Genomic DNA, 22,161 nt, shown 5'->3' on the forward strand with positions numbered 1-22,161 from the left:
GACTATGTGGTCAGGTGGCGGCCAGTGGATCAGGCATCTATCACCAGTGGAGATGAATTACGGAGATGTCACCATGGAGGTAAATGAAAAGAAGAAGGGGCTGAGTGTAACAACACGTCCTCCCAAACTGCACAACCCGGCCTATTCGATGGGTGGACCCATTTACACTTTCGTTCTCGTTTCGTGTGAAAAAATTAACATGGGAGTAATATGATTAGAAGGACAAATCCTTATAATTTGGTTTCACCAAAGTTAAACTAACAAATGTGGTACTGATCATGCGAAAAAAAATTCTGCCAATTGATTAGTTGGTTAAGCTAGGTTAGTTTCAGATGACATGAACATATGTTTAGCAAGAATATGGCAACTAATCCCTGATCAAAAGCAGCAAAGGGTTGTTACCGTAGCCATAAGCCCATATCAACTACACTTTTCTTTTCCTTATAGAATACTGAGTTTTATTTGATAATCATGTGTATTTAATTTTTATACATCATTAGGTGGTTAACATTTCAATTTAAAAATTTGAATATCTAAAATACTAGTTAATACTTGCAAAAGATAGATAGTTTGTTGCTCATTTTGCCGTAATCTAGCTTTTTGTGTATTTTGTGGTTTGTCTGCTTTTACCTTGAATGGTATTATCGCTGCTTATTATCCGTTTGCTCATAAGGGTAAATTAAAGTGAATAAATATACCGGTTGATCTTTTAAATTACCATGTGTTTTTTCCGTTGATATGATATATTACCTATTGGGAACCTTGAATTCACATATACTTTTTACGGCATTTTTTAATCAGAATCACTTACAAAATTGCCCCTCATACTTAAATCCTGGCTTCACAACTAGATTGACAGGGGTTCATGGGTGGCAAAAGGTAGAATACAAGGTTTGACGAGTGGCCGTACCAGCTAGGAGGAAAACTGCGCCGGGGAGAGAGTATGGGACAAAGTAGAGTTTTGAAAAGCTGCACGAATCTAAAAGCGATATATAGAATCTTCAAAACGATCAATAGATAGTAAAAAAGGAATAAACAACCTAAAATTATATATACAAGGGATTGTCTATCAATCAATCACCTTATTTTTGGCTAACTATCTGCATATTTTAGACGGCTTGCATTACTTCACAATTCATGCTAGCGCATAACCATAATGCTCACATCTTCTTTCACCCTAAACAAATCCCCTAGCTGCGTCATGAGTTTGCGACTACGAAACACCGCATGTACTCCACTCCCTGACCCTCCGTGCATTGTCTCCGCGTTGCCAGCACCAATGATGCCCATTGGCCTTGCCCTTCCTCTGCCTTTCCTCCTTTGCGTCGAAGCCATTGCTCCGTCTTTATTAGCTCCTGTGTGTGTTTCCCCTGCTCCACATTTACTTCGTCATCTTCAACGACTGCCCCTACCTTCTAACCACATGTACTCTCTCGCCCATACTATCGACCCCACCCAGTGTCGTCCATCCGCACAGCTCATACGTTGCTGCCTCTCCGCCCTCCCATCTCCGCTTCCCACTACTACCCTGGCCTTCCCTCTAAACCCTCCCTCACCATCCCCTACCCCCTCCTACCTCCTCCTAAACCCGAAAACCTAATCTGGCGGTCCTTGACAGAGATACAACATGTCGCCATTACTGTGAAAGACGTCTCTGCATAGGGCTTGCCGAGGAAGTTGCTGTCAATATCGCTGGTGAGTCCTCCTCACCATCTCTTTGCCTTCACCTAGCTGGAAGTAGAAAACGACAATCCGGCCATTGGATCAAAATCTAGTTGACTAAGGTGTGCAAACCCCCGCGTCGCCCACACGCAGGCGACATAGGGGGCGAACCCCACCGCCGGCACCGACCCCCCTCGTCTCCCCTCACCTCACCGCCGGCAAAGCTGGCTGGCGAGCTAGGAAGGCGGCGGCGGGGCTTTCTCCGCGGTGGTGCCCCCCTCTCAGGCGTGGGGGAGGTGGAGATTTTCGCCGGTGGCCAGGAGTGGCGACGGCGAGGGATCCCGGCCAGGCGGCGGCAGATCTGGCACCGCCGTCATCGGATCTGGGCGGTGCGCCTGCGGCGGCGGTGTCGTGGGGCGGCGTGAAGCGGAGGAGGCGCGGCTGGAGGCGACCGCTGCGGCGTCTGGCGGCTTGTGAGGCGGCGGGGCCGTCACAAAGGCGGCTTGCGCAGCTGTGCAAGGCGGCAGACACGCGCGGTGGTGCGGGCGCCGGTGCGTGGGCGGCGGATTGCCGATGTCCGCGTGGCGGCGTAGCGGCGCCAGTCGGCTTTGGTGGTCGGTCCTCCGGGGCTCTCGCTGGGAGTCGGCGAGTCTGGCCTCCGGCCACCTCTCCCCGTCGCCAGCATCTGCGGAGGCCGCCCCTACAACCACCCTTTTCTTCTTCCTTGGTGCCCTCCTCTTTTATCTGTTCCTCTCTGTGCTGTCTCTCTTCCTCCGGCCACCCTTCGCCGGTAGCTGTTGAATCCCGCTCCCCCATTTCCTTCCTCCCCCTCCCCACATCCCTTCCTCCCTTCCTCTCGCCAACGCTCCTTAGTTGCTCTTCTGCTCACCCCAGTGTCCCCCTCTCTGCACTGGTGGTAAAGTTGGTGGTGGTTGCTGCAGTCGTAAGAAATGTCCTGCAATAGCCGGAGTTCCTCGCAGGAATCATGGAAGACAACGTGGTCCTTGTTGCCCCTGACTTCAGCTCTCACGTCCTCCTCATGGCAGCCACGGCTCCTTTCACTCCTTTGGGCTCTTCCCTTCTTTTGGCCGCCTCCACCCAGCCGTGGAGCCTTTCGGTAGTTGAGGAGAAGTGTTCGGCCGTGCTCATGGTTCAGTCTGTCTGTTGTTAGGGCTCTTGGGTCTCGCCGGTGCTTCAAGTGTCCTGTGTCTGTGTGAACCTGTCGTAGTGCCGAGTTTTGAGCAGGGTGCTTGCCCTCTATGTTGCTAGAGTTTTTGTGTTAAGGCGGAGTCAGACCTGCTGCATTGGGTCCAGCCGATGAGCCGGGAAACGATAACACTTATCACTCTGGCTCTGGTTTCTAAGAGGTTCTACCCCTTTGAGGGAGTCTTAGGCGAAAGCCTTGTCTGGTCTTCCAGGATCGGCAACATCGAGGCTTGCGGGCGCTGTTTCCTTCTTGGAGGTGTTGCATTGTGGACTCTCTCCCCCTTCGGGTGAAAAGCCCAATCCTTTGGGCGGGCGTCGGCAACGGCTTCTATCGTTGTTCACCTCCTTGGAGGCTTCGCTTTGAAGGTCTTGCTCTTCTTTCGGTCACTTCTGTGGTTCGTAGTTTTGTCGCAGGCTTTTCGTGTCTTCTGTGTAAGGTTTTGCCGGTTTCCCTTTAGCAAACTGTGCAGTTGTATGATTTTTAGGCCCGGTTTTCCTTATAAACAGGGTCAACTCTCTTCTTCTAATATATCCGGTAGATCTCCTACCGTCTATTGCTTTTAAAAAAAGATTTTTTTGAAAAAAAAGATGTCAGCACAAAAATCCAATGGTTTTCGCCTCTTTGAGCGAAGGCACATTCACGAGTGTATAAGTGGTATTACAAGTGTAGTGATGTATGCATGTCTATTGTATAATCGCAAAAGAAAAAATAATATCGCGTACAAAAAATCTAACAGACCTTGTGACTTCTTCACACAAACGGCCAAGCTCCCAGGATAGAAAAGAGGATAGAGAGAGACAGAGAGAAAAAAAAGAAGAGTAGAAGAAAAACACCCATGGTTTACTGATCCCGTTTGCTGCTACTCCAGTAGGCTACAGCAGTCAGGTCTCGCTCAGCTCGGGTGGCATGGCATCGCATCGCAGGAGGCATGTTTGTTCCATCCCTCCATTTCGCGCGCGAGCGAAGCGAGCATCAGCATCTCTCTCCCCTTCTCTGCCTTTTGTGTCATTTGCCCCCCCTCTGACACGGCCCCATCCCCCCGGCCCTCTGCCATTTTGGCTTTGCCCCCGCGTGTGGTGTGACTGCGCGCGCGCGCGGCCAAGACACAGAGAGAGAGAGAGAGACTAGACTCTAGTCTCTAGAGAGAGAAAGTGAGAGGCAACCTGCCACTGCTAATGCCAATGCCAAGCTGCATGCTGCTTTGCTTTCCTTGGCCTCACGCTTGTTCCATGTTAGTTCGAGCGCACACACAATTACACATTGCACGCGCAGACGCAGCCACTGCTTCTTCTTCCTCCTCTTCTCCCAGGAAAGAGCTCACCTGACCTGACCACCTGAGGTTGTAGTTGCTGGTTTGCTTGCTAGCTTCGTCGTCTCCTCCTACCTGAGCTCAGCAATGGAGCCGCCCTTCTTCTTCCTCCTCCTGCTGCTGCTCGTGGTCTCCTCCTCCTCCCCTTCCGCCGCCCTCCTCTCCGCCAAGGGCGTCAACAACGAAGGTAAGGTTCAGTTCAGTTCATCCCTTCCTCTCTCTTGTTTCCTCTGATCGTTTCTTGCATTTGGGCGTGTGCTGATTGATTGATTGGCTGGTTGATTGGCAGTGCAAGCTCTGATTGTGATCAAGAACCTGCTCAAGGACCCCCATGGCGTGCTCAAGAGCTGGGACCAGAACTCCGTCGACCCCTGCAGCTGGGCCATGATCACCTGCTCCCCGGATTTCCTCGTCACTGGCCTGTATGTTAGCTCTCACCTTCCATTGCTTCACAGTATCAATCTCAATCTCACCTCTCTTCTCTTCTCTGCTGCTTGTCTGAATACTCTGAATGTTTTTTCAGGGAAGCTCCAAGCCAGCATCTCTCTGGCCTGCTCTCACCAAGCATCGGCAACCTGACCAATCTTGAGACTGTGTCAGTAGTGTTCTTTCTTCTTCTTCTACTTCACATCAATCCATAGCCTTATCATGGTCAGTTCTTGTACTTAAACAGAGTGTCTCTTTTCTTTGATGTGCTGGTGGGTGCAGTCTCCTGCAGAACAACAACATAACCGGGCCAATCCCAGCAGAGATTGGCAGGCTGGAGAACCTCAAGACGCTTGATCTCTCCAGCAACAGCTTCTATGGCGAAATCCCCAGCTCTGTGGGCCACCTCGAGAGCCTCCAGTACTTGTGAGTCGAGAGCTCCACTGTTCAAAGCCTCTGAATACTGTTCCATTTATTTTGTAGTAAAGATAATTATAAGCACACTGTTCTTGATTATGATATCTAGATATGTAGCAGTATCATATCATATCTACACATAGTTATTGTGGTTGTTCTCCGTTTTTTTGTTGCCATGTTAATTAAGTTTGAGTTAACTCTGTTGCTGTGAAATTTGATCAGGAGGCTCAACAACAACACCCTGTCTGGTCCATTCCCTTCTGCATCAGCTAACCTGTCACACCTTGTTTTCCTGTGAGTAAATTCATCTCAGTTTTGGGTTGTTGCAATTAAACAGTTCGATTTTGTCTCAACCTGCTTACTTGTGTCATTTATTCAGAGATGCTTTGTCTTGCCCTGCTCTTTCTTGAGCTATATTAACTTATTCTTTTAAGTGTACTATTCAGTTTGGTTTGTCTCATCACTCTGCATACACTCGTGTTCTTCTTCAGAGATTTGTCATATAACAACCTGAGTGGCCCGATTCCAGGATCATTGGCAAGAACTTACAAGTAAGGCTGCAGTTTCAAGTTCATCAATTCTTCCAACAAGAAGAAAAAAAATCTTCCAATTTTTTTTGGTTCATCAACAATTGCATGGTTTTTTTTTTCTTGCAGCATAGTGGGGAATCCCCTCATCTGCGACGCCAACAGGGAGCAGGATTGCTACGGGACGGCGCCGATGCCGATGAGCTACAGCCTGAACGGCTCGCGGGGCGGCGCGCTGCCGCCGGCGGCGAGGGACAGGGGGCACAAGTTCGCCGTCGCGTTCGGCTCCACCGCCGGCTGCATGGGCCTCCTCCTCCTCGCCGCCGGTTTCCTCTTCTGGTGGCGCCACCGCCGCAACCGGCAGATCCTCTTCGACGTCGACGGTAAACCTCAGTCTTTTCTCGCAGCTAACCTACCTGCATTTCATCATCCATAATTCTTAGAGAAATTATTTTCAGGCCTTTGTCTAGAGTTTTATTGTGGATTATTTGCTCCACGCTTCTTTAAAAAAACGATTTTTCGTAAAAAAAAAAGACTATTTATTCTAAGCTTTTTGGTACCTTGTAATACCTTAATTTTACGCTAGTGCCTTCTTCGAACTAAGGATGAAAACGGAGCGGATAGTTTCTGTCCGCTCCGGACAAAAACGGATACGGATACCTTTCGGATCGGATAATTCTCGGATATTTCGAATACGGATACGAATACGGGTATTTTCTCCCGGATACGAATACGAATATGGTATCAGGGTTTCCGTCGGATACGGATAATAATTCGAATATCCGGTGAACAGTGCTATTCGGATATCCGCAGGACCCATGAGACATACCCCATTTCTTTCTAACTCTATAACCTTCAATATACCTTTATAGATTTTAATAGTAGTTTATCTCTTAACACTAGTCCATACTATTAATATTATTTAAATTGTAAAAAATATTTATAAATTATACCTCATTTTATATAAAATGAGCTAATTATATATGTTGATATTTATTTCTATTAGAAGTTGAGTTGGTTTTCGTGTTCCGAGAAAAATTTGTTTCCGTATTCGTGTCCGATCATATTCGATTCTTATTCGTATTCGAGATAATCCGTATTTGTTTCCGTATTCGAGCTATCCGTATTCGTTTTCGTATCCGGTAAAAAATATAAAAACAAATATGGTATGAGCATTATCCGTCCGTATCCGCTCCGTTTTCATCCATACTTCGAAGTCGATGGTAACCTCAATCTTTTTCCAAAACAACCTGCATTTCGTCATTAATTCCAAGAGAAATTATTGTCAGCTTTTGTCTAAGATTTTTGGTACGGATTATTCGCTCCATGCTTCTTAGATTTTTTTTTTTAAAAAAAACTTCTGCTGTCATATTCACCTGAGTTTATTTCTCAAAATATTGATTTATTGTGTTAAATAAGTATAAAAAATCTGCCTCAATAATTCACGCAAAAATCGTATTTCAAATAGGGTGTACACAACATTTTAGTATAAAATTTGATATCTCATGACATCTGAATAATACAAACCCACCAACATTCACGCTAGTGGTACCTTCCAAAGGACCGTAAATTAAATCACTCCAATTTTGAATTCAGACAAGGGGTATTACATCTCTAATAAATTTGAGTATTAATGTTAATAGACTAGTGTTGTTGGTTTTGGTTGGGAAAAAAAATAAAAAATTGCAGAGCAGCAGATTGAGAACGTGAACCTGGGGAACGTGAAGAGGTTCAGCTTCAGGGAGCTGCAGGCGGCGACGGAGGGGTTCAGCGGGAAGAACATCCTGGGGAAAGGAGGGTTCGGGAACGTGTACAGGGGGCAGCTCCCCGACGGGACGCTGGTGGCGGTGAAGCGGCTCAAGGACGGCAACGCGGCCGGCGGCGAGGCCCAGTTCCAGACGGAGGTGGAGATGATCAGCCTCGCCCTCCACCGCAACCTCCTCCGCCTCTACGGCTTCTGCATGACCGCCACCGAGCGCCTCCTCGTCTACCCCTTCATGTCCAACGGCAGCGTCGCCTCCCGCCTCAAAGGTAACCAAACCAAATTCGTACAAATTATTAATTCTAGTACTGTATCTATTTTTCCTTTCTTCTCAAGATTATGAATTGCTCTTTTTTTTTATCCTAAAATATATAACAATCTAGTACGAGATGAGATACATCATAACAATATGAATTCAAACAGATTTTCTGTTCGGGTTCGTAATATTAGGATATGTCTCATCTCAGTACTAGGTTGCTATATTTTACTCTCTCTATTTTAAAACAAAGTAAAATAGTACGAGATGTGATACATTATAATACTATGAATTGAAACAAGCATTATGTTCAGATTTGAAGTATTATGATATATCACATCTAGTACTATAATTCTATATTTTAAGAGATAAATTTTACTATTTTTGAGAGGTATGAAAATGTACCAAAATTTATTGCAAATTTCCGTAACTCCTAGGTATATATACCAAATTTTACATACACTGAAAAATATAGTACATCTCAATATCTCATTAAGAACAGTAAAATCACTCATTTTGAGAGAGAGGTAGTACAAGATTCAGACAATGACCACGGAGAAAGTCCAGTAGAATTCCTCCAATCTGCTGCAGCTCGAATGTTCTTTACTCGATATGACAGCAGAAATCTGAGTGGAACAGCAGCAGCAGCATATGTTCTTTGCTGGATTTTTCATACCATACCGGACCTAAAAGAGAGGTGCAGAATCGAAAGACTGAAGCTTTCAGTTCAGGCCGGCAAAGAAACAAGTGGAGCATGATAAGAGCTCGGAATTGGATTCCATTGCCCTGAAAGATAATTAAAAAAAGGAGACTAAATTTATCTATCACGACGAGAAGAGAAGAAGAGGAGAATGTGATTCCCAATCAGACACAAAAAAAACTCCAGCTTTATTCCTTCCTTTCCGACTGCACTCACCCACTTTGAATCTCTGACCAAATGATGATGATGAATTGATGTGGTTTCCTTTCAAAATTAACTTGCAAACAAATTGTGACGACGACAGACGCCATTGATGTGCTTCCGTTCGCTGAGGGAGCTAGGATGTGATTCTCAATTAGATACAACCAAAAAAAAAGAAAAATCTTTGCTTTATTCCTTCCTGTCCGAACTCTGAAACTCTGAATTCTCTGACCAAATGACGGTGATCGGTGCATGAACAGCGAAGCCGCCGGTTTCAATCCCTGAAGTAGAATGTGATTCTCAGTCAGACACAAACAAACACAAAAAAGTTCTTTCCTTTATACCTTTCTGTCCGAATCACTCACTCAATCTGAAACTCTGAATTTCTCTGACCAAATGATGGTGATCGGCGCCTGAACAGCGAAACTGCTGGTTTCTTTTTTTTTTTTCGAACGGTCGGACCGTTGCCGACGTTTTATATTAAGAAGAAAATATCCCATTTTAAGGAGAAAACGGGATCAAACCTTACAATGCTCAGTTAATTAGGAAAAACTGAGCGAAAACCACAGCTACAACACCACACCAACAGCTAACCTAACCTAAGCTACCACGACGGAGCCCGAAAAACCGCCGGTTTCAATCCCTGAAGTAGAGTGTGATACCCAATTAGACACAAACCAACACAAAAAATCTTTACCTTATACCTTTCACTCCCTCACTCACTCTGAAACTCTGAAACTCTGACCAAATGATGAATGATGACGATGATGAACTGACGACGCGGTTCCAAAAACTAACCTGGGCAGATTAATGAAACATGCTACTATAAAATCGCATGCAGCGAAGCCGGCGTTGGAGTGGGGGACGAGGAGGAGGATCGCGGTGGGGGCGGCGAGGGGCCTGGTGTACCTGCACGAGCAGTGCGACCCCAAGATCATCCACCGCGACGTCAAGGCCGCCAACGTGCTGCTGGACGAGGCGTGCGAGGCCGTCGTCGGCGACTTCGGGCTGGCCAAGCTGCTGGACCACCGGGAGTCGCACGTCACCACGGCGGTGCGGGGCACCGTCGGCCACATCGCGCCGGAGTACCTGTCCACGGGGCAGTCGTCGGACCGGACCGACGTCTTCGGCTTCGGCATCCTGCTGCTGGAGCTCGTCACCGGCCAGACGGCGCTCGAGTTCGGCAAGTCGTCCAACCACAAGGGCGCCATGCTGGACTGGGCAAGTATTATTTTATACTATTATTAATTCATTCGTCAATTCGTTTGATTGATTGATTGATTAGCTTGTGCAATCTTGAGTACTCCCTCCGTCCCATAATATAAAGTATTTTGATTTTTTACTTGCATTATTTGACCACTCATCTTATTCAACAAATTTTGGAATTATTATTTTTACTTACTTTATTATCCCAAGTACTTTAAGCATAACCTTTCTCTTTTTATATTTGCATAAATTTTTTGAATAAGAAGAGTGGTCAAACAATGCAATCAAAAACTCAAAATCCCTTGTATTATGTGACGGAGGGAGTAGTATAATTCTAATCGGTAGAAACACCTTCAAATTTAAGGGCGCCATGCTGGACTGGGTAAATATATGCGCTACTGATTTCAATTCGTTCCGTTAATTCGTTTGATCGATTAGCTTGTGCAATCTGGAGAAGTATAATTCTAATCGGTAGAAACACCTTAAGATTACTCCCTCCATTTCATATTATGAATCGCTTTGATCTTTTTTAAGTCGAACTTCAATTTGATCAAGTTTATGTAAAAACAAAGTAGCATTTTGAACACTGCACAAATATATTTGTCAAATTGTATTTAATGTTAGATTTAATAAAATTGATTTGGTATTTTAGATGTTGCTAATTTTTTCTATTAATTTAATCAAACTTAACAAAATTTGACTAGAAAAAGAGTTAAAGCGACTTATAATACAAAACGGATGAAGTAATTAAGAGTTAGAAGATGACACTAATACTTTCCAAAATTTTTTAAAATAATTGAGAATGTGTGATATATTAGGAAATTGCTAAAAGATTGTCACAAGTTCTTTTTGTTAAAAAACTTTCAAATGTAACTATTCAAGTATTATACCTTATTTTATTCTAGAGGCTGCAACATTAAATTCAATCTAGGCATGGAGAAAAATAAAATCTCGGCTAGGAAAAACGCGGAACTATTCGCAACTTGATTTTGTTTTTTTCTCTCAGAATGAATTTTAGCCTAGCATTTTCAATACATTTTTTAGAGTGAAGTTCAGCACCACAATATATGTACTTAATTTTTTTAGATTGTTTTACTCATTTTTATAGGGAAATTTGTAAAAATAATATTCACTGAAATTTTTCATAACTATTCAAATAATCCCCATGTAAACCGATCAATCACAAAACTAAGATTGGCGGTGTGCTTTTCTATCGAAGATAAAAGATGAAGTTACGGTACACGAAATAAAAAACCATTTACGCATGATTAATTAAGTTTCAGTTATTACAAACTTAAAAAATAGATTTATTTGATATTTTAAAATAACTTATATATATATATATAATTTTCACATGAAACCTACCATTTAACAGTTTTAAAAATATGCTAACAAAAATGAAAGTAAAATCTGCATCTTAATCCGAACACCACCAAATGTGATTGTGTGTTGTTGAGGGCATAATGTAGAGAAACTGTGACGATGATGCAAAGAAAAAAAAAATGCAGGTGAAGAAGATGCAGTCGGAGAAGAAGGTGGAGGTGCTGGTGGACAAGGGGTTAGGCGGAGGGTACGACCGGGTAGAGGTGGAGGAGATGGTGCAGGTGGCGCTCCTCTGCACCCAGTACCTCCCCGCCCACCGCCCCCGCATGTCCGACGTCGTCCGCATGCTCGAGGGCGACGGCCTCGCCGACCGCTGGGAGAAGGCCTCCGGCCACTCCACCGCCGCCGCCGACTCCCTCTCCCACTCCCACCGCACCTCAGACCCGGCGCCGCCCGCCGCCGACTTCGCCACCGCCTTCGGCCGCTGCTTCTCCGACCTCACCGACGACTCCTCCCTCCTCGTCCAGGCCGTCGAGCTCTCCGGCCCCAGATAACACCACCATGATCGAGTAGCTGTGGTGTGTGGCTCTTCTTGTACAGCATGCTTGCATGGAGCTCTGTCTTTCTGTCTGAATATTAATGTAGCTAGCTAGGTTGGGAAATACTTCCCTGTTTCATACTATAAAACTTTCTAGCATTACCCATACATTCACATATATATGTTAATGAATCTAAATATATATGTATGCCTAGATTTATTAACATCTATATGAATAAATGTGGGCAATGCTAGAAAGTTTTATAACCTGAAACGGAGGTAGTAATAATTATATTTTACTAAGGTAATTACTAATTAGTGATGCGTATATATTTATATCATCTTAGATGAACTGTACAAACACAAGAGGAGAGGACAAGGACTTGTACTTTTCCGTGTCTCCATATATACTTGATGTTAATAATAGTAGAGTGTTATTATTGTAGGTTTAGTTATTAGTTGAAACAATATATATGACTGATTGTAAGTGAGATGCAGTAACAAGCTTCCACCTCTTGAAGCTTTTGAGGTTTTTTCTCCTGCAGGTTTGTATTACTGAATTCTTCTTCAATCTTCCTTTTATATAGAAAATCTAGAAGACAGGATCCCCTCGGAGGCACATGATAAATTAAGGGGTGAACACTATTTAAGTGACTTGGATCTGTTTATTTCTAGATCTGTTTCTCTCCCACCGATTCCCTTCATGTTCACCACCAAGCCAACCATCCACTCCATCATCCTCCTCCCTAATCACTAGAGGACCAACCGGCGTCTTCCTCCTCCCTCTCTCGACTCCTCAACCATCTCCCCAACATCGATGGCATCCCCTATCATCTTTCTCCCATAGTAACCCAAATTTAAGGGCATAAGAGAGAGTGGAGACTGGCGAGGGCATCGGGGATCATCAGAATCATTGGGTCGGCAAGGAAGGAGTCAACTATGGTGGTGAGATCGGTGTTGTCATGTGCGAGGAGGAAGGAAAAGGGAGGTGGCGAAGCGGAGGGGGACAAGGTCCGGGGCACCAACGAGAAGGTGGAGGCGGCTGGTCTTGGCATGGAGGGCTCGGAGTTGACGAAGTGGATAGGAGAGTCGTCGAGTTCTTTGTGCAAACCTTGAGATTATCACACCGGTGACGCTGAAAGCTGTCATGCTCCTTGCTAGCCCATCGCTATGCTCGCTAGTGTTGTATGCATGTATGTCATAACTAATAGGTATCAGCTTAGAGTATGTTACATAGGTACCAGGCTTGGTACAATGGTACCGGCCGATACCCATAGGTATCGAATATAAGATAATAAGTACTTGTGAGTATCAAATTAATGCCTGATATTAGTTACCGGGTCAAGGCATGGGGAGGGGGAGCTCTAATACTTGTGAGTATGAGATGTCTAGCATTAAGTACCTGGTCTGGTACATGCAGATATAAACTATCAAGTACTAGATCAAGGCACAGAGGAAGGGACCACGTTGTTGTTGTTTGGCCGACCAAGGAGCCACGTACCGCCGGTGCCTCCTCTTCTTGCTGCTGTAACCAACGAGCACAAGGAGCTAAGGAATTGCTGCTACTTCCACATGCATGGGAGCTCGAATGTGCGGAGATGGGAGGTGGGAATTAGATTCATTAAGTGTCTCGTCCGGATGGCATTCCATACTCTAGTAGTCCTTTTTATTTTTCTAAAGAGCGAAATACATGGACAGTCCTTAAACTTGTGAGGTGGTGTCACTTAGGTCTATGAACTTAAAAATTACACGTTTAGATCCGTGAACTTGGTTTAATGTACCACCCACAGTCCAATTGTCCTTCGATCACGTTTGACCGCCAACGCGGCATGCCACGTAGGCAACACTTTTGTGCTTAGCCTCCTCCACATATACCTTCGCACATGGCTGTGGTGGCCTCGACGGTGAGATTAGCGGTAGGAAGCAACGCAGTGTAGCGGGGTTAGCGGTGGCACAGTGCGGCCGGATTTGCGGCGGGAGGCAACGCAACACGGCTTGCACGCTAGGCATCCCCATGGATTCTCCAAGCTCGTCCTCGTCTTGAAGTCACCGAAAGAAGGTGTTGTTGATTAAGTGCCCGTTGCGCAAGGATAAGATCATTTTGGAGTGCAGAGCAATGTCAATTTCTAATCGGGACCACATTTTTCCATACATGCAAGGAGAAGAATGAGAGTGAAGAACGATTTGAGGATTTTTTTTGGGATTCTGGTGTCATTATATAGCTACAAGGAGATATATGCGATATGTTGTGATGTCGAGGGGGCTGAGAGCAAAAATGTTGCCTATGTGGCATGCCATATTGGCGGTCAAACATAGTCAAAGTAGACTAGGGTGATACATTAAACCAAGTTTACGGATCTAAACGTGCAATTTTTAAGTTCATAAACCTAAGTGACACTACCACACAAGATATGGGACTCACCATATATTTCACTCTTTTCTAAAACATGACAAGTTTATATTAAACAATAGAAGAGATGACAACCTTAACCATCTAGGAGTAATATATAGTACTATCCAGCTTGCTTGAAGATTAGTGTTTTTTTTTTCTTGTCAACGTACACAATAGTTGGTGCACCAACCAAAGATGTTGCTAAAACCTCATCACAATTCATAATCCATTCCTCATCATGTATATAAATAAAAAGTTTGTGCAAAACCCAGGAGTACCTTATCATGTGTATCTCCATGTAACATACTTGTAGAGTGATGACAAAATGACAACAACGCGTATTATATGTACCAGTACAAGGGCCTCATCATCAAAGCATTTCTTATTTCTAGGACAAGCCAGCCATCAAATTAAAAAGAACAAATGTGCAGTCCTTTTGATTGAGCATGCATATGATCATGTGTTGACAAATCTGCAGTTCTTCCTGACCTCACCACCTGCAGGGTTGGTGATGTTGCCCATCTTGACCATGGAGTCGGAGAACTGCTTGAAGAAGGCGTCGGCGTCGGCCCAGTACTTGCTGACGGTGTCGGCCGTGGAGTAGCCGAGGACGCTGGACCACATCTCCTGGTCGGAGTTGAGGAGGCCCTCGCCGTTGACGAGGGTCCCAAAGTAGGCGTTGTCGAAGGCGGCGGCGGTGTGGCTGTCCATGGCGCTGATGTTGTCGTCGCCGCCGTCCAGGGGGCAGATGTCCTTGAGCTTGCTCAGGTAGGGCTGGGAGATCGGGCTGTACTTGGTCGTCATCTCGTAGTCGCCGTAGATCCTGTCCCGGAAGTTGGCGCACCGGGCGAATCCGATTGTGTGGGATCCTTCGATCAAATTCACAAATTCAACAAGGTTTCAGTTCACAATTTGAGGATTTGATTCATACTTGGGGGTCATCTAATTTCACTGGCATGTAAGTCAGGAGGGTGAATTCTCCATTTCAATCTAAAAGGAGGGGATAGGAGGGTATATGATCAAATTTCACCCTGGATATCACTTAGCGCTTTTCTGTTACGGGCATGTCGTTTTTTTAGACTAGCCCTGTATATACAGCTGTGTACTTTGTTTCCTCTCTATTAATATACGAGGCAAAGCTTTTGCCCTCCTTTAAAAAAAAAACCCTGGATATAATGTCAACTTTTGGAAAGTATTTTTCATGTATAAGGCCACTGGCAGGTGCTAATTTGAATTGAACTAATGATAGAATTGTAGCATTGAAGAGAGAAGAAGAACATACCGACAAGGGCTACCATGTCAGTGGCATCGAGGCCCTTCTCCCAGAACTTGGCAATGAGGGTGACAAGGCCCTGTTGAGCAGTGGGAATGTCCCTGTTTGCTAGGTCCAGGCTTGCCTTCTTGGAGTCCAATCTTCCAACTGGGACATCCCAGTAAGGCCCACCAACCTGCAACACAAATTTCCATTCTGTAATAACATTGATGTGGAATATGCACCGTTCTTTGATTGCTTGCAAGTTCTACATGCTGGCATGATTGCAGGCAAAACAATATGCTAATGGAGACAATGATTTTATGAGGTAATAGATAGTTATTGTGAAACGGGTGCTTGAATTTCTCGATGGTGTATTGAGTTATTCCTGAAATGTATGTCTGCCTGTTTATGTTTTCTTGAATAGAATGTCTAATATGAACCTGATAGTAGCGAAAATGAGCTAATGTGTTGCACAACACATGACAAACTCTGTCTGACATAAGTTACTGCTTATGAATCACAATTCTGAACATAGGTATCGTTAGGTTTACCAGCACAACTGCGTCCCTCGCTGCAATGGCAAGCAAGTCTGCACAGGAAACTGTTCCAGGGCACTCAGCTTCCAGCTTCTGCTTGATCTTGTCAACCAGCTCGAACCCCTTCAGCGAGTTGACATTCTGTTCTGCCTTCTTCTCTCCAATCAGGGTCGCAGTGTCGTCAAGCAGCACTGATCCATCGCAACCCTGCAACAGATATATTCACATTTTTTCAGAGAAAACTCTGCAACTCCCACTACGCACATTGAAGTTCAGATGAACAAGATTAGCATCTGTGCAAAGTAAAAGAGAGAAAATGGATTGAATGCTAACCTGAACGAAACAGTCATGGAAATGAAGACGAAGCATCAGAGCTGCATTGCGGGAATCCGCACGCACAGCACATTCCATCTCAGTCCGGACGACATGCTCATAATTCGGGCAGGTCTTTGAGTAGTGCTCCAAGCTCAGGCTTGAAGGGTCCTGAGCCACTAGCAATGGCACGGCCAGGAGCACACAAGCCAAGCAGAGAGCAAATTCCCTGGAGCACAGAACACCTGTAGCCATTTTCTGACCAAAAAGTTGCAGCTGTTCCTTTCTTTGGATGATCCAGATGTTGTTGTGGGTAGATTCTCACACTCTGCATGGGCTTTATAGCAAAGTGAGGCGAGGCCTCCATGGTGATCAGTGATGGAAACGCGGTCAAGGAGGAGATGAACTAACTCTGATGTGGTTGGTAGAGTAAGCAAGCAGAAAGTAAAGAGTATTATGATGTGGAAACTAATGGGTCAAAGGCTCTCTCTCTCTCTCTCTGCAGTAATAGCAGTGTTTGGTGGCTTCAGGTTCACCAATCTTGGAAAAATGTTCAGAGAAGATCAGGTGCATCAAATTATTCTTCTCCCATGCATTTTATTAATCGTTTCTGGACGTTCCTGGTGCTGTCTTTGGCAGAGAAATTCAGACCTTCAACACTGAGTCACGGACCCAGAAATTGCAGCTTAAGAACTTATAGTTTTTTTTAAAAAAGGAGCGCAAAAGCTTTGCCTTGTATATTAACTAGAAAAAATACCCGTGCGCTGCAATGGGTGAATGTTATTTTAATCTTATTATTGTTATGTGGATTCGCTAGGATGAAATTCGCTGTGGGAATTCGCTTGAATATTTTTTTATAAAATCATGAGCTATAATTAGGAGTCCGACTTTCATCTCAAGTTAGCATGCGAGTTTTTTTAAAGAAATTTCTTATGCGACTCCTTTTTATATTTCCAAAAGCAAACGAACTTAAAATCTGACTCAAACATGGATTTGTATTTCCAAAAACGAACGAGCTTAAAAACCGACTTAAATACTGATGACGTATCAAAATACCGGCAAAAACATCTTCAATTTTTATAACTAGCTGGGTGGCCCGTGCAATTGCACGGCTAGCACCCATACAAAATTATATATTTTTTTAATATGATTTTACTTAAAATTTATTAAATAGTTATCTCGTTATCTTAAGACTTTGAAAGACCAAACTTTACCATCCTTGTAATTCTAATTTTATAGTTTTAAAAAGTTACACCAGCTACTACCCCTTACTTCTGTCATATCCTTATTTATTTGCTTGCTCGGTCTACTACTGTTTCTATTCATTCTTCTTGGAACCTTTAAAATTTTGATCTTATAGTTTTTAGAGTTTATTGTGCTGTTTGGTTTCGTTTTTATAATTTCTAGAAGTCCCGTCAAATACTACCATTATACTCCTCTATGGTCGTCCACTGCCTCTTCTCTTTTCATTGATATTTTAAAAATCGAACATAATTATCGTTTAGGTTTATTTTTTTTTTACTTTTTAGAAGTTCCGCTAAAACATCAGCGACTTTGTCACTGTACTCCTCTACGGCTCGCCTGCTGCCTCCCTTTGTTATTATCATTGAGATTTTAAAATAAAAATGATTATCGTTGGTGTTTATCTTTTCACTTTTTAGAAGCTCGAACCTTTAAAAATTGGACATTATAGTTTTTAGAGTTTATTGTCTCGTTGGGTTTCATTTTATATAATTTGAGAAATCCCGTCAAACGCTGCCACTATACTCCTCTATGACCCATCCGCCGCCTACTCTTTATTGTCATTAGGATTGTCAAAGTCGAACATAACTATTGTTGGAATTCATTTTTTACTTTCTAGAAGTCCCACCAACCATCGACGGCGCTGCCATTGTACTCCTATGCGATTCGCCCGTTGCCTCTAATTTTTATTGTCATTGAGATTTTCAAAATCGAATATGATTATAATTGGTTTTTCTTTTACTTTCTAAAAGTCCCGGCAACCGCCTTGACCGATTGTTTCACAACCTGCCCGTCGTCCTTCCTTTTAATCGTATTTAGGATTCTATTTGGTGTTTTATTAATAGTATTTAGATGTCCCATCAACCGCCACCACTCTACTCCTTTATAAGCCTGTTACTTAATTAATCTCGTCATGTGTTTTAGATGGTCTTTTCTTTCAAGTCTTTATTTTTTACACCAATTTTAGTTATATATAAATTGTATTCCTAGTTGAAATCTTATTTTTCTTTTTCTAATTTCAGATTTTATTTACTTATTTTTTGAATTTTAACTACTATCGTTTGGGTTCTTTTAATTTTTTATTTTTGTTTTCAATTTCAGTTTTTCAAAATTGTATTCCTACTTGAACTCTCTTTTTAATTTGTCTAATTTTAGATTTTATTTTATTCTGAATTTTAATTAATCTCGTATTGGGTTCTTATATGTATTTTTATTTCAATATTGCTTGTACTTAATTCCGAATTTCAGTTAATTTTAAATTGTATTATTACTTGAACTCTTCTTTTCTGTTTTTTCCTAATTTTGATTTGTTTTATTTTTTATTCCGAATTTTAATAATCTTGTATTGGGTTTTATATGGACTCTTCTTTCAATATTTCTTAATTTTAATTCCGAATTTTAGTTATTTTTAAATTGTATTTCTACTCGAACTCTTCTTTTTCCTTTTTTTGCTAATTTCGGATTTTATTTTATTATTCTGAATATTAATTAATCTCGTATTAGGTTCTTATAAGGACTCTTCTTTCAATAGTGCTATTTTTTAATTTCGAATTTCAGTTATTTTTAAATTGTATTTCTACTTGGACTCTCCCTTTCTTTTTCTCCCATTATTTTTTTCCCAGTAATATGTCGTGTAGGTGTTGATATCAAGATGAATTAATGCACGTGGCTTTAGCGGGACGGCAAGATTATTTGGGCTAAGTGAACTTGAGTCCAGATGGACTCTTCCATGGACTGTGCATCTGTCTTTTTTTTCCTTTTATTCCACACCCAATCGGAAAACATCCTTGACCAAAGAGTACTATTAGAAATCCAACATAAATGTATGCTCATTATGTACGTGAAAGATTAGGGGTAACTTTCCTATCATGTATTGAGTAGACTTTGTTTCGTATTGATAAAATTTCTAGTTATTTCCTAATTGTATTTCTATATGGACTCTATACTCTACTTCTAATATTCCTTATTTTTAATTGCGAATTTCAGTTATTTTCTAATTGTATTTCTATATGGACTCCATACTCTACTTCTAATATTCCTTATTTTTAATTCCGAATTTCAGTTATTTCCTAATTGTATTTCTATATGGACTCTAGTCTCCTCTTCTAATATTCCTTATTTTTTAATTCCGAATTTCAACTATTTCTAAATTGTATTTCTATATGGACTCTGCCTTTTCTTTTTCTTCGATTAATGTGAGAATTTCTAGGCCATGAGAGCGAACGTGGAGGCTCCTTTTTCTATTCTTTTAATAATATAATAGATAGATAGTAGAGATAGAGAAGGAGAAAATTATACAACAATATGTACAGGGCTAGTCAACAACGACACACTTGGAAGAGAACAAAACTAGGTGATATCTCCCAAAATTCCAAACTCTTAGAGCTTTATTGCTCCTGCTCTTACCCATGCTCTTGCTTCCTTCTTAATCTTAGCTAAGATTGATGCTATCGTTGAGACGGTATTGCGGAAGATTCTTACGTTACACTCGCATCATATTTCCCATGATATTTCCCATGAAACTAGGATCACCATCTTTTGGAGTGGTCGATGGGGGTTATTGGGGGCTTCAAGCACGAGATTCCACCAAAGCTCAGTAGAGTGGCAGTCGTCCCATTTGTTCATTTGTAAGTCACTGCTGGTCCATCTCTGGATCTCGGCCCATATCCTCTTTGTGACTCTACATTTCGCCAATAGGTGGACCACTGTCTCATCTTGTACATAGCATAGCGGGCAGATGTCACAAACTAGAGAATTGGAAGGAGGAATACGTCGAAGATTATATTTGAAGGCGGTGGCAGGACGCGGCCCTGGACCTCGTCGGCGCGGCGGAGCTGTGATAGGCAACGCACCAACGCGGCAGGGGAAAATAGACTAGATTGATCTCAATTGCATGATTCTATTGCTTTGCCGCTAATCTGCTTAAGTAGCTCTTACAGAGATGTAATCCTAACAAACTCAAAGAGATAAGATCTAATAACAAATTCTAAATCAAAACCAACTATATTACTATTCCTCTTAAGGTTGTTGCTGCCGTGGCCTGTTGCACCGTCTTTCGTACCTAAGTCCCCTCATGACAGCAGATCTTCTGGTTTTGCCATCCTCTTTGCTCCAATCTATTCGCTGTCCAAACTCTATTCTGGGAAATAAGCCAAGAGAAGAATTTGCATTTCGGCAGCGCCCACTCTTTCTAGATCAATTGATTGAAAGCGGATCTTGCCGCCCCGAGGAATTGGAGTCTGTAGGCCAATCTTGCCGAGTATTGCCTGTTTGCTGTTAGGTTCAACCATACGCCGTCTTGTTCATCATTCAACGGGTTCATTCTTCTGATCATTGACCATAAATGCACAAATTGTTGGATATGTTCCGCCGTTGTGATTCGGAGAATGTCAATGTCCCGTATCCAATTACTCTCTTGAATGTTGATGTCCAGTGCCCATAGGTGCATCGGCACGCCGTCGAGACAGAGCTTGACTCTGTACATGAGGGCCGAGCTGGTGGCGTTTTTCAAGCTACACCATTGGATGAAGTGGACCTCGATCCCATGGCCTTTAGCGAAGCCCTGCTTCACCGTCTCCTCACAATGGCGGCGGTGCTTGAACTTGAGGAGGAAAGCCTCCGGGAAGTGCAGCGACACCGTCAGCTCGCCGATGCGTAGACCGAACTCATAGGCGATAGCACACTCGACGTCCTTTGCCGTGACCGACGGCGGGGCGCGCATCGCCCAGGTGACAACAACTGTGTTTTCCGTTTCACGTAGCTCCCCATCAATGATGTGTGACGTCGAGATGAAGATGACGCCCTCCACTGGCCTTGTTTTCAGATCTCCAAGTTGCGCCATAATGCCCGTGGCCTATGGCAGAGGCGGAAGGGACTCAGGCCCTTGTTGGCGGTGTGTTAGTGGCAAGGGCGATGGAGTCGACGCGGCTAGATAACCTGGCTCAGGCAGCTTGAAGGCACGATGTGGCATCGTACGCCTAGGGGAGACGTTATCCATCCCCTTGCTCTCGGCTCATAGGCGTGCCGGTAGGCGTCGCGTCATGGCGACGGCATGGTAATTGCATACTTCAATTTTGGGAGCAGCGGTGGTTGAGCAATTTTTGAATTGAAATCGGCGACGGGGGAGCCTCGCAAGCGACAAACGGGGTCGTGGCAGCGGTGGCTTCGGGGTCACAGAGACGTGGGTGACACTAGCCATCGGTCGGGGCGCTCCAAATCTAGGTGGTGGAGGAGGCGGCGAGTCCTCCCAAAACTTACTGTGGCTTGGGTTCACCGTGTTGGCTGATGGGGAGGCGGTCGGTGGCCGGAAGCAGCGGAGGGAGGCGCCTAGGGCTGTGGGTGGCGGAGGAGAGTGGGTGCCATTGGCTGGGCGCCGACGACGGTTGGGGTGGAGCACACTGCAGCATTTCAAAACGTTGTACCATACTCTGCGCCTCACAATTTCGAACTAAGAACTTACATTTTGGCTCGTGGTACTGCAAAGCCTCTTGTTGTTAGGTCAGCTTCCAACGAAGACATTTTGTGCATTTAACTCCACGTGTCCATCGAACTGTTTGAAGAAACAAGGGCATTTCTTCCTTTAGAATATAGTAAAAGCCAATAATTCTGAAAGATGTATATGCCAGGTGTGAAAGCCAAATATGGCATCTCAGTCACAGTCCTTACCTGACGAGTTAACTTTAGTTGTCACCATCTTCAACAATTCCTGGGCCGTGGGGCCCACTCTTCAGTCACATAGGCTGCCATAAGCTCACCAGTCACTGCCTCTACGGAACTGCTGTATATATACGCACTCATCAAATGGAATAAAGAGGACTGCAGGAGAAAAATATTTCTTTTGCTTTCACTAGTAAATAAAGAACCACTTGTGGGTAAGAAGATCAATTTTGA

General features: G+C 43.6%; 2 protein-coding genes across 3 annotated transcripts; one reads left to right on the plus strand and one right to left on the minus strand.

Annotated features, from left to right (window-relative positions):
* The first annotated feature begins 3,927 nt into the window (after positions 1–3,927).
* LOC127776561 (LRR receptor kinase SERL2) lies at positions 3,928–12,134 on the plus strand. Of its 2 annotated transcripts, none has more exons than XM_052302976.1 (10): positions 3,928–4,365; positions 4,468–4,600; positions 4,702–4,773; positions 4,887–5,030; positions 5,244–5,315; positions 5,513–5,572; positions 5,678–5,931; positions 7,238–7,579; positions 9,309–9,692; positions 11,182–12,134. In XM_052302976.1, exons 1-10 carry the CDS (start codon positions 4,266–4,268, stop codon positions 11,559–11,561), a joined length of 1,941 nt encoding a protein of 646 aa, XP_052158936.1. In that variant the 5' UTR covers positions 3,928–4,265; the 3' UTR covers positions 11,562–12,134. The 2 variants fall into 2 exon arrangements, with proteins under 2 accessions (XP_052158936.1, XP_052158937.1); XM_052302977.1 differs by having other exon boundaries at positions 3,929–4,365; positions 9,309–9,688; positions 11,182–12,130.
* Positions 12,135–14,138: 2,004 nt separating this feature from the next.
* LOC127775370 (peroxidase 11) lies at positions 14,139–22,051 on the minus strand. The gene is made up of 6 exons (XM_052301595.1): positions 21,937–22,051; positions 21,731–21,820; positions 16,051–16,366; positions 15,733–15,924; positions 15,209–15,374; positions 14,139–14,795 (listed from the first exon to the last, which is right to left on the minus strand). Exons 3-6 carry the CDS (start codon positions 16,282–16,284, stop codon positions 14,383–14,385), a joined length of 1,005 nt encoding a protein of 334 aa, XP_052157555.1. The 5' UTR covers positions 16,285–16,366; positions 21,731–21,820; positions 21,937–22,051; the 3' UTR covers positions 14,139–14,382.
* Positions 22,052–22,161: the final 110 nt, after the last annotated feature.

The sequence above is a fragment of the Oryza glaberrima genome, chromosome 6 (genome assembly GCF_000147395.1).
Source record: "Oryza glaberrima chromosome 6, OglaRS2, whole genome shotgun sequence".
Taxonomy (NCBI): domain Eukaryota; kingdom Viridiplantae; phylum Streptophyta; class Magnoliopsida; order Poales; family Poaceae; genus Oryza; species Oryza glaberrima.

Excerpts from the sequence above, each read along its gene's own strand:
- LOC127775370 (XM_052301595.1), bottom strand. The coding sequence starts at position 16,284 with ATGGCTACAGGTGTTCTGTGCTCCAGGGAATTTGCTCTCTGCTTGGCT. Across the intron at positions 15,925-16,050 it reads TCCATGACTGTTTCGTTCAG|GGTTGCGATGGATCAGTGCT; the intron begins GTTAGCATTCAA and ends TATCTGTTGCAG. Across the intron at positions 15,375-15,732 it reads CGAGGGACGCAGTTGTGCTG|GTTGGTGGGCCTTACTGGGA; the intron begins GTAAACCTAACG and ends TTTGTGTTGCAG.
- LOC127776561 (XM_052302976.1), top strand. The coding sequence starts at position 4,266 with ATGGAGCCGCCCTTCTTCTTCCTCCTCCTGCTGCTGCTCGTGGTCTCC. Across the intron at positions 5,031-5,243 it reads CTCGAGAGCCTCCAGTACTT|GAGGCTCAACAACAACACCC; the intron begins GTGAGTCGAGAG and ends AAATTTGATCAG. Across the intron at positions 5,573-5,677 it reads TCATTGGCAAGAACTTACAA|CATAGTGGGGAATCCCCTCA; the intron begins GTAAGGCTGCAG and ends TTTTTCTTGCAG.